The following is a 12,457-nucleotide window of genomic DNA, read 5'->3' on the forward strand; positions in this document are numbered from 1 at the left end:
TTCTCTATGTGGCCTTCGAGACTTCTCTCAAGAACGGCCCCTTTTTGCATTTTTGTCTCTAGTATACCCATGGTTTAGGTTGCTACATCACCTCACCTCTGTCAGATTGTCCTCAGAGCATTAAAGCTGGGTCTTTACCATAGGGAAGATGATACAGCCCAGATATCCCTCCCAGGTCCACCTCAATGACAGTGGACAGGAGCATCTGAGCTTCTTCTCTGCTGGTAGTTTCACTTAAGGACATGTGTTTTTGTTTTTCTTTCCCTTGATTATGTTGCTCTATGTGATCCCAGAGTTCTCCACTGTCACTGTTCTCAGAGGGTTTACTACTCTTTTACAACATCCTCTCCAAGACCAGCCTCAGCCCCTAAATACTTTGTCTCTTTTTATACCTCTTTTATTTTGTCTACCTCCTTTTGAAAAGACATGTTTGACTTTCTCGGTATCTTGGGCCAGTCAACCGTGTTCACAATTTGTTTTCTGAAAGTTCTTCCATGTGTAGTTGATCCTTAGATGAACTCATTGGGGAGAGAGTGGTCTTTGTCTCCTATTCCTCTGATATTTTGGAATCAAACTTCAATATGCAAGTGCCATTTTATTAACTGAAGTGTTGCTGTTCTTCAGCCACTAAGTCATCTTTGACTCTTTGTGTCCCCTTGGACTGTAACACATCAGGCGTCTCTGTCCCTCACCATCTCCCATAGACTTCCCAAGATCATGTCCTATGAATCGCTGATGCTCTCCAAATGTCTCATCCTTTCTTACCTATTGCTCCTCCTGCTTTCAACATTTTCTAAAGATCAGTGTCTATTCTAATGTGTCAGCTCTTTGCCTCAGATGGACAAGGTTTGGAGCTTTATTTTCAGCATCAGACCTTTCAATGAATCTTCAGTGCTGATCACCTTAAGACTCACTGGATTGATCTTCCTACAGTCCAAGGAACTCTCACTAGGCCACCACAGCAGAGTAGTTGAAACTAAACAATACTTTGGTGTTCTCACACCTGTACATGTCTTTGGAAAGACAGTGGTTGTGACTCTATTGGCCTCTACTGGCCAAATCATGTCTTAGTTTTTTTTAAAAAATTCTAAATTTGTCACAGCTTTTCTGTCAAGAAGCAACTGTCTTGTAATTTTAAGGTTGTCGTCACCATTTGCAATGAATTTAGAGCCACAGAAAGTGAAATCTCTCATTTTTTTCTGCATGTTCCCGTTTTATTTGCCTTGAACTAGTGGGAACAGACGCCATGATCTTATTTCTTGTAATACTGACTATTCAAATGTACTGTTTAGCAAATGTTTCTGTATAATTAGTGACAACTATTGTTTTCTTGTAACTTTGTTTTCCCTCAGTGTTTAAGATAAGAAATTACTCTCTACATGTTTTCTAACACAATAGCTACTCATTTTATGTAATACTGATGATTTTAATTTTCCTACTGAAATCGTGTTTACTATGATTCTGTGAAAACTTGGTGAAATGTTGATAAAATACCCAACCTGTGAAATACTTTGACATTAACGTAATGTCTTAAGACTGTTCAAGATATCGGGTTTTTCTTTTTTCCCCCCCTAATATGGAAACTAGGCAAATGCAAAGGATGACAATACCAAGAAGATATGACATGGAGAGGGGGCAGGCAGCTGAACCACCATGGTATGAAGGGACAGAAATCTGATTCATCCATGCTTTCTATTGTAATATTTGGAACAAAAAGTTAGTGATGAAATAAAATTTTACCTATTGAGGTATGGGGAAGATATTCTGATGTATACAACATTGACTTTCATTGTTAGGCTATCTAGAGTAGCCTGATTATGACCTATGCACTGTGCATTTTGCATCTATTTTACCCATTAAAGGGTAATATATTTTTCTAAAAAAAGGTAGTAGCTGTATCCCAAATTTAAGTAGTTGACCACTAGGAATATTGTTCAGATATGTTCCTTTGCTACTGGAACTTTAATTTTTAAAATTTTATCCAATGTAAAGATAGCAGCTGCTTTCTTAGAACAATATCTTTAAACACTTTACAGTTGCAATTTTATGGCTGAAGGTCTCATCAGATATTCGAAATCCAGCTCTTATTATAGAAAGAATAACAGAAGATGAGCAAGGTAATGGCATAGCCTTGAGCAAGAGGACCGAAATTGTTCAGCCTGAAACTTATACCAAATAGTTCATTTACTCTCTTGGGTGTGGCAATTGTTTTGCCAGCTTAATAAACAGGCTTGAAATTACATTTTCACAAAAAAAAAAAAGAGAGAGAGAGAAAAACTTCGAACAAGACACAAGTATGAAGCCATTTAAAGTTGTATTTACTGGAGATTTGTAACATATTTTACTTGAGGAGAATAATTTTTACTGTTATGTAAGTTTTTAAAAATACTAATACAGGGGGTTATTTGATGCTATTAACTTCTTATGATTAAAGGAATCGATTTTTCTTAGTTTTTCTGATTTACCTGTGTTTAAAAATTTACTAGATAAATGTTTTCCTTTGATGTTAGTTGCATTCTATCATAATCGAAATTTTGAATGAGGTAATCCTCAAATTTAGTAAGAATGAAAAGAAGAGTTGGGAATAAAAATGTCTCTACATTATCTTCATTAGTCTGAGATTATAAGAAGCATGTTAAAGCAAGGGGTAATGTGGATGATCAAAACTCTGACTTTCATCCTGAAACTAGAGGACAGTGTATATTTTCAGCCTGAACAAGTTTAAGTGTGCCATTCCTATGAAAGCCTTCTACCATCCAGAGAGCTCCTGATACAAGTGCCCGAACTTGAAGTGATTTTTCTTCTCCATCATAAATATCAGTTAGGACACAGAAGCATATTGTGATACAGCAATCTGGTGCTGCTTTAGTTGTTGTCGTTGTTTTAATTGAAGAATAATTTTACAGAATTTTTCTGTATTCTGTCAGAATTCAAAATAAATCAAACATACAGGCACATATATCCCTTCCCTTTGGGAATACCCTCCCATCTCCCTCCCCATCCAACAATCTAGGTTGATCATTTGTCACGGGACTACACATAGCCACTACACTAAATCAAATGGCTCCAGTGAAAATTTTCCAGCTATGTCTACTTCTATTTCTCTGTACCATAACATATCTCCATTACAGAACAGTTAGTTTGGACTGAGGATGGAGCCTTCTACCTTTACAGGTTTGTATGGTAATATGTCAGCCCATGACCATCCTTTTCCTAAACTACAACAGTCAGACAATTTATTTTTCCCAGTGCCAAAGATCCCTGATACATCTGCTGCTTCTCTTTCAAGATCCACTCATCAACCATCTTCATTATTTGAAAACTGTCCTAAGACAACTCATCTACCAAATAGGTGTCAGATTATAGAGGATATTGAAGTGTAAAATTAATGTTGGGAGATGTCAACAAATTCCTACAATTCTCTTATTTGAAGAATAAAGTTACATATTCATCTTCATATTGCCAATTTCTATTTTGAAAAAAATAAGAGTAAAATGAGTCTTAATTTAAGTTCCTATTTTACTCGCAGTAATATAAACACTTCTCTTCAAGGTCATACAAAAAACAGTACACTTGCTTTCACTGAACCCCACAGTCAGTTGATTGACATTATTGCATCAAAGTGAGCAGACCCATGTTTGGTTTGGTAACAGTCTGAATGTTAAGAATGTGTATAGAAGGGTGATCAACCACTTTTATTTCAGGAACGAAGTAGATTTATTGATGTGATTTTTCTGTGTAAAAATACTTTAGGAATGACATTTTACAGGTTTCATGTTTTTGGTTACTATTTATGTAAGCAACCTTTATTTTAAGTTGATGTAGAAGTAAACACTGGTTGAACATTGCCCTTCAATTGTGAGAAGACCAGTGACTTTATGATGTCAGAGCTACCCTTCAGTTGCTAGGAGGCCAGTGACTTTGTGATGTCACAGCTTTTTGACTTTGAGAACCATGTTGATGGTCTAGAGAGTTTATCTGTGTATGCCAGCCAAGCAGCATTTGAAGTTGGAGTGTGTAAAATCAGACAAATGAGGAAAGTATCTGAAAAAAGATTTCTCTGAGATGGCACATATTCCTTCAGAAATTCAAGATGTGCCTCTTAAAGATGAATCAACTGGTTCCAAAACCTCCATTAGATCTTCTTTGTCTGATTACACACTAGCTGGGGACTCAGTTTTGAGATCTATGATTGAAGAATATGCTTTTCAGGCTTTGTCTGAGGAAGTTGGGATAAAAAGGCCATGCTACATATTTTCTGTCTCTGAAACAAATGAGTTGAATGATTTTCTTTCACTAACTTTTCCACAAAAACTCTGGACTATACTTGAAAGTGAACAGTTTGAATCTATTTGGTGGGATGAGAGTGGCACTTCTATAGTGATCAATGAAGAACTCTTTAAGAAAGCAGTCTTGGAAAGAAAGGTCCCTTTCAGGATATTTAAAACTGATAGTATGAAAAGTTTAGTTCGCCAGCTTAACCTTTATGGGTTTAGTAAAAAGCGACAAACTTATCAAAGATCTGCTTCACTACCTGACTTTCTGGAAGAAGAAAGCAATGTCTCTCTTTTGAGCAAGGTATTCCAAAATTTCCACTTATTGGTAATATGTAAGATTAATTCATGTGACTTACAAAGCATGTTCACATATATAGCTAAAACTGAATTTAAAATTGAGATAGAATTCCAAAATTTCCACTTATTGGTAATATGTAAGATTAATTCATGTGACTTACAAAGCATGTTCACATATATAGCTAAAACTGAATTTAAAATTGAGATAGAAAATTGTTGAAAACATTTTATTTTTTGAAGTTGAGAACAGCTGGAGGTTAAAATATTTGATATTTAACATACTCTCCTAGCAACTTGAAACCGGATACTTGTCCTCAAGCTACTTTAAGTGGTATTTACTGTATATATAACAACATATTTTTTTAACTGAGGAGCATACCTGTTTCTAACATGTAAGGTGTTAAAACTACTAATGGAGACGTTTTATTTGATGCTCTTTAATTGGTATCATTAAAGGAATACATTTTTATAGTTTAGCTTTGCTTTTCAAGGGTACCTTGGTGTATAAAAAAATGAAATAATTGTATCCTTTGATTTTAGGTACAGGTCTACCATAATCCAAATTTCAAAAGAGGTTATCCCCAAATTTTAGGAAGAATGAAAAGAAGAGTTGGGATTAACAATGTGTTTCCAAAATCTTCATTAGTTCGAGATTACAAGAAGAAGCATGTAAAAGCAAGGGTTAACATAGATGATCGTAACTCTGGTTTTCATCCTGAAACTAGTGGAGAGAGTCCATTTTCAGCTTCCACAAGTTTAAGTGTGCCTTTCACACAAAAGATATATACCAGCCAGATAGTCCCTAAAACAAGCGCCCTTTCTCCGGGTGACTTATCTTCTCCATCATCAATATCAGTTAGACAAACAGAACAGAATGTGGTAGATCAACCTGCTCTTTTAAACCAGTTGAGCGTTTTTATTGGCACTCCCATAGCACCTACACTCAAGTAAATGGCCACATTGAGGACTTTGCTACTATCGCTACCTCTACTTCTCAGAACCACATTCTATCTCCATTTCGGAGCAGTTCTTTTGGACTGATGGTGGAGCCTTCTACATTTCCAGGCAGGTATAGCGATATGTCAGCCCATGACAGTCCTTTTCCTAACCAGCAACAGAGAGGCAACTCAAGGTCCCCAGTGCCAATGATCGCTTATACACCCACCTCCGCTCTTTCAAGTCAATTCATCAATTATATTCCTTATGTGAAAACCATGCTAATTAAAACTGACCTATCAAATAAGTATCAGCTTATGGAACCTAATGAAGATTAAAATTTACGTTGGGAGATGTCAACAAATACCTACAATTCTTGTATTTGAACAATAAAGTTACACGTTCATCTGCACAGTTTTGTTTTCTATTTTGAAACAATGAAGAGTAAATTAAGGCTTTATTTCAATGTCTGGCTATTTTTCTGCACTCTTTTATAAACTCTTCAGTTCAAGAAAACATCCGTTAGGCATCCTAGGTAAATGGCACCGAATCTATTGTTTCTAAGCAAGAAAATGAGAACAAAGGGAAAAGAGGTAATGGATGTAAAGTGATTTGGGAAATCATCCCTGCTGAAATGAATGGGTGTCTAAATGAGGATGGTACGGGTGCAGGAAGACATACAAATAAAATTAAAAAGTGCACATACACAGTACATACCTTAGTGCATTCACATTTACATGATATTCTATAAGGTGTAGGTAGGGTCTTAACAAGACCTTCTAGAACTAACACTCAAAAAAGATGTCCTTTTCATTATAGGGGACTGGAATGCAAAAGTAGGAAGTCAAGAAACACCTGGCGAAACAGGCAAGTTTGGCCTTGGAGTACAGAATGAAGCAGGGCAAAGGCTAATAGAGTTTTGCAACGAGAACGCACTGGTAATAGCAAACACCCTATTCCAACAACACAAGAGAAGACTCTCCACGTGGACATCACCAGATGGTCAACACCGAAATCAGATTGATTATATTCTTTGCACCCAAAGATGGAGAAGCTCTATACAGTCAGCAAAAACAAGACTGGGAGCAGACTGTGGCTCAGATCATGAACTGTTTATTGCCAACTTCAGACTTAAATTAAAGAAAGTAGAGAAAACCACTAGACCATTCAGGTATGACCTAGATCAAATCCCTTATGAGTATACAGTGGAAGTGACAAATAGATTTAAGGGACTAGGCCTGATAGACAGAGTGCCTGAAGAACTACAGCACAGGTTCAGGACATTGTATAGGAGACAGGGATCAAGAAAATCCCCATGGAAAAGAAATGCAAAAAAAGCAAAATGGCTGTCTGAGGAGGCCTTATAGATAGCTGGGAAGAGAAGAGAAGCGAAAAGCAAAGGAGAAAAGGAAAGATATTCTCATGTGAATGCAGAGTTCCAAAGAATAGCAAGGAGAGCTAAGAAAGCCTTCCTCAGCGATCAGTGCAAACAAATAGAGGAAAAAAATAGATTGGGAAAGACTAGAGACCTCTTCAAGAAAATTAGAGATACCAAAGGAACATTTCATGCAGAGATAGGCTCGATAAACGACAGAAATGGTATGGACCTAACAGAAGCAGAAGATATTAAGAAGAGGTGGCAATAAAACACAGAAGAACTGCACAAAAAAGATCTTCATGACCCAGATAATCACGATGGTGTGATCACTCACCTAGAGCCAGACATCCTGGAATGTGAAGTCAAGTGGGCCTTAGAAAGCATCACTACGAACAAAGCTAGTGGAGGTGATGGAATTCCAGTTGAGCTATTTCAAATCATCAAAGGTGATGCTGTGAAAGTGCTGCACTCGATATGCCAGCAAATTTGGAAAACTCAGCAGTGGCTACAGGACTGGAAAAGGTCAGTTTTCGTTCCAATCCCAAAGAAAGGCAATGCCAAAGCATGCTCAAACGACCGCACAATTGCACTCATCTCACATGCTAGTAAAGTAATGCTCAAAATTCTCCAAGCCAGGCTTCAGCAATAGGTGAACCGTGAAATTCCAGATGTTCAAGCTGGTTTTAGAAAAGGCAGAGGAACCAGAGATCAAATTGCCAATATCTGCTAGATCATCGAAAAAGTAAGAGAGTTCCAGAAAAACATCTATTTCTGCTTTATTGACTATGCCAAAGCCTTTGACTGTGTAGATCACAATAAACTGTGGTATATCCTGAAAGAGATGGGAATACCAGACCATCTGACCTGTCTCTTGAGAAACCTGTATGCAGGTCAGGAAGCAACAGTTAGAACTGGACATGGAACAACAGACTGGTTCCAAATAGGAAAAGGAGTAGGTCAAAGCTGTATATTGTATCCCTGCTTATTTAACTTATATGCAGAGTACATCATGAGAAACGCTGGGCTGGAGGAAACACAAGCTGGAATCAAGATTGCCGGGAGAAATATCAATAACCTCAGATATGCGGATGACACCACCCTTATGGCAGAAAGTGAAGAAGAACTAAAGAGCCTCTAGATGAAGGAGGAGAGTGAAAAAGTTGGCTTAAATCTCAACGTTCAGAAAACTAAGATCATGGCATCTGGTCCCATCACTTCATGGGAAATAGATGGGGAAACAGTGGAAACAGTGTCAGACTTTACTTTTTTTGGCTCCAGAATCACTGCTGATGGTGACTGCAGCCATGAAATTAAAAGACGCTTACTCCTTGGAAGGAAGGTTATGGCCAACCTAGATAGCATGTTTAAAAGCAGAGACATTACTTTGCCAACAAAAGTCCGTCTAGTCAAGGCTATGGTTTTTCCAGTGGTCATGTATGGTTGTGAGAGTTGGACGGTGAAGAAAGCTGAGCACCGCAGAATTGATGCTTTTGAACTGTGGTGTTGGAGAAGACTCTTGAGAGTCCCTTGGACTGCAAGGAGATCCAAACAATCCATCCTAAAAGAGATCAATCCTGGGTGTTCATTGGAAGGTCTGATGTTGAAGCTGAAACTCCAATACTTTGGCCACCTCATGCAAAGGGTTGACTCATTGGAAAAGACCCTAATGCTGGGTAGGATTGGGGGCAGGAGGAGAAGGGGACGACAGAGGATGAGATGTTTGGATGGCATCACCGACTCGATGAACATGGGTTTGGGTAGCCTCCGGGAGTTGGTGATGGACAGAGATGCCTGGCGTGCTCCAAATCATGGGGTCACAGAGAGTCGGACACGAGTGAGTGACTGAACTGAACTGAGGGTCTTAAGATGGAGAAGAAAATGGTGCCCCGCTCCAGTATTCTTGCCCTTGGAGAATTCCCTGCAAAACGGCTCCCGGTGGGCTGCTGTCCATAGGGTTGCACAGAGTTGGACACAAGTCAAACGGCTTAGCAGCAGCAGAGTCTTAAGACATTAGACAGGAGAGTGTCTTCATTATAGAAATTCATTTCATACTTGAAAATATAGATATTGTAGCATGTCCAAAATTAGGATAACCGTTATACCGTCACTGTGATACCAAACATTACAGGACATAATCAGTGACTGGACAATGCTCAGCACAAGATAGATATTTTACAAGTGGTATTGTATAGTGTCATTTTAGCTCTGCTCTCCTTAAAGCATACTTTTATTTCCTGCCACGGTGATTCCACCCTATATTTCCTGATGAATATTTATATTTTGTTTATCTGTTCCCTCATGACAAAATAAATTCCTGTGGTGATTGCAGCATCTCAGGATGGTTAAGTTCTTTGAGGACAAGATATTTGTTTTCCATAGTAGTTTCATTATCGTTTTGTTACACCTTGCTTCTGGAGCTACAATCACACACACTGCTTTCAGATGTGCTAAGCCCCTTCTCACAATTTTGCCTCAACTCTTTCTTGACGTTGGAAGGAACCTCTGTTCGCCCTCCTACCAAGGTGAGCACAGGTATCAGGGCTTCAATGTGTTTTGGGTCTACCCCCTTTTCTTTATGTATCTTTCACATCAGCTAAAACGTAGACCCTGCAAATGACATTTTGTAAGTACTTACTGAATTATCAATAATGAAAAGTAATCACCAATCCAATGCTATATACATTACTCTACAACAGCCTACAACCTGCACTATTATCATAATTGGCCTTTCCTACTTACTGAGAAAATTTTCCCAGTTGAGAAATATATATATTATATTTACATGAATGTCAAATGTGGGAATTCAAATTATACAATGATTGCTGCTCTTATGAAGTTTACAGTCTATAAGAACCCATACTGAGCATGTTGTTTCAGGCCGCAGTTCCCTAAAACTCAGTAGTAGTTATAGAGATACTTATGAAAAAACAAACAAACAAAAAAGAATCATTCATTTAAATCATCTATAAGAGTAATGGAGTAAGGAGGGATCAAAATCAATGGCTGATCCTTCATATAGTTCACAACGAAATACGATGAGCAGAGTGTCTGCCTTTGGACTATGCAGACTCTCATGAACACTACCTCGGGATCTTGGCAATCTCCACTTTGTGGCCATTCCTTTAGACGGTGGTGGCAATGTTAAGTCATGGCCCTGTTCTGGTATGGTAACCCATACAGGACAACACCAAGTTAAAGTTCACCGTTCTCATGTTTGGGGCTAATGGACAGTGACAGCTGTGGAATATTTGTGTGGATAAGGGAGGTGTCCACACAGCACACTCTTCTTCTTTCACTGAAAGTTTTCATTGAATTTGGCTGAGAATACTATGCTTTAGAGAGGTAAGCATTTTGTAGCCATTATAAGAGTTATTGAAATTGGTGTCCTTCGTTGTCATTTCAAGCCCAAAATCCAATGGTCTTGTTTTCGATTTCAGGCATCTTACTTTGTAGTCAAATTTGCATGCTTTGAGAAATAGCACCTTAAAGCAATCACGTCTTCTATTTCATTGTCATTTACTGATTATTCCTTCTCACTCCCTTTTATCTTCTTTCCTGTTCTGCTTTGTGTGGCAGGTCCTTCTCAAAAAGAACAGGATTAATTCCCTTAGTGCTCTGTGGTAACTGGGAAAAGGCATAAGGCCATTCACTATATCGTGTGGAAAAGCTACTGTTTTTTTCCCTCCTGAAAACGTATTATTAAATTGTCCCTCAATTGCCCTACCACGGGAAGCCTGGTTACATGATACATTACCTTGTTGATCAATTCCCATATGGCTTTAACATATCAGTACCTTTAATTCTCAAAAGCTGATAGAGAAAATAGCTCAATACATTAGGGAAATATTGTACAAGAGTTCAATTTTCTTTCCTTTACTTATTTATTTTATAATTGGTGCCTAAAATAGTAAAAGTGAGAACAAAATTTAAGGGAATTAAACACAGAAGATGAGACAAGAAGTAGAAAAACTGATGGGAGATGATCAGAGGATAAAATTGGATGTTTACAATGTAACAAGCAAATGTGTAACAGCAGGACCTAAATAGGTCAATATGACTTCAGTATTGTTACCCTACAAATTATTTTCATTTTAGTAAATCACAGAATAGTCTTACATGCAAAACATTTCAAGATCCCATGGAATGCACAACAAAGTTATATCTTTTAAAACATTCTGATTTAAAAAGTCGCTAGAGAGAAATCATTCAAGTACAAAATAATTTCCAAAACTAAGCCTAGAGACGTATCAGAGAAACTCTGGGAAGTTCATAGGTGTCCTTCAGTGAGTCCTTGGGTTTTCTTTTCTTTTTGTAATTGTGTTTAAGCATATAAGATTGTGACTGTGCGTGTGTGTGTACATCAGGTTAAGAATGTGTTTGTGAGTATATGTCTGAGCTCTCTTTTGGTCTTTTATGTTAGAAATTTCTGCTGAAGAAATAATTCATTCAAAAGTATAAACAGGTACAAATTAAAATGCTCATTCAAAAGTCTTCTTTTTCTTTTCAAAGTGCAAGATAAACGGATGCATCAAAGGTTGAAAACATTTCAATAAGATGAGTGGGACCTTAAGTATCTATTATGTCTGGCAGTAACAAAACACCCAGCCTCTAATATGGCAGTAGCAAAGAAGGCCATGTAGAGGCCTGGAGTTTCAACCGGGCCTTCCTGTAATAGGATACTACCTTCCTATAGGAGGCTGCACACTCACCAGTTGGGGATTTCACATGCATTCACACACTTCCACAATGCTCAACCTTCATCTGAAGAAAAAACTGTGACATTAAGAGAAGAGGAATGGTCTGTTCACAGAAAAGGCAAGTGGTAAAGTCAAAATGGATCCAGCTTCCTGCTTACATCCATGCTCAGTAATGTAATCCCTTGCAAGCATTCCTAAGGGTGACTAGGATGCACAAGTCAAAGATGCTTCTCCCAGGATTACAGAGATTGATTGAGAAGCTATAAGTTTGTTTACCTCTCACCCCTTCCTTAAGATCACATATCATGACTGTTAACACATAAGCCAGAAAGAAAAACGCCAATACAGTATACTAATGCATATATATGGAATTTGAAAGATGATAATGATAACACTATATGCGAGACAGAATTAGAGACACAGATGCATAGAACAGTCTTATGGACTCTGAGGGAGAAGGTGAGGGTGGGACGTTCTGAGAGAATAACATTGAAACATGTATATTATCATATGTCAAACAGAACACCATTCCATGTTCCATGCATGAGACAAATGCTCAGGACTGGGGCAATGGGATGACCCAGAGGGATGGGATGGGGAGGAGGGGGGTCCAGGAAGGGGAACATATATAAACCCATGGCTGATTCATGTCAATGTATGGCAAAAACTACTACAATATTGTAAAGTAATTAGCCCCCAGCTAAAATAAATAAACGTACAAAAAAAAATGGGCAGCTCTAACACATATTTAGAGACAATGCCTGCTTCTGCCTAAGACCAAGGTTGTAGATCCAAGTGGCATATAGGGTAAGGTTTCCATCTCAGGATGCCACATGACACCTCGGGAGTTCTCCTTCTCTGCAAAGGTCTCA

The 12,457-nt window shown here is 38.1% G+C and overlaps 1 protein-coding gene across 1 annotated transcript; it reads left to right on the top strand.

Annotated features, from left to right (window-relative positions):
* The first annotated feature begins 3,930 nt into the window (after window positions 1-3,930).
* LOC145537573 (heat shock transcription factor, Y-linked-like) lies at window positions 3,931-5,922 on the top strand. The gene is made up of 2 exons (XM_081568269.1): window positions 3,931-4,578; window positions 5,115-5,922. The coding sequence occupies exons 1-2, from the start codon at window positions 4,066-4,068 to the stop codon at window positions 5,523-5,525; spliced, it is 924 nt and encodes a 307-aa protein (XP_081424395.1). The 5' UTR covers window positions 3,931-4,065; the 3' UTR covers window positions 5,526-5,922.
* Window positions 5,923-12,457: the final 6,535 nt, after the last annotated feature.

This window comes from Giraffa tippelskirchi, chromosome Y, assembly GCF_054371585.1.
Source record: "Giraffa tippelskirchi isolate mGirTip1 chromosome Y, T2T-mGirTip1v1.2.pri, whole genome shotgun sequence".
NCBI classification, from domain to species: domain Eukaryota; kingdom Metazoa; phylum Chordata; class Mammalia; order Artiodactyla; family Giraffidae; genus Giraffa; species Giraffa tippelskirchi.

What these genes read in the sequence shown, in the direction of transcription:
- LOC145537573 (XM_081568269.1), top strand. Translation starts at nt 4,066, where the DNA reads ATGGCACATATTCCTTCAGAAATTCAAGATGTGCCTCTTAAAGATGAA. An exon ending in ATGTCTCTCTTTTGAGCAAG is followed by an intron (nt 4,579 to 5,114) that starts GTATTCCAAAAT and finishes CTTTGATTTTAG; the next exon opens with GTACAGGTCTACCATAATCC.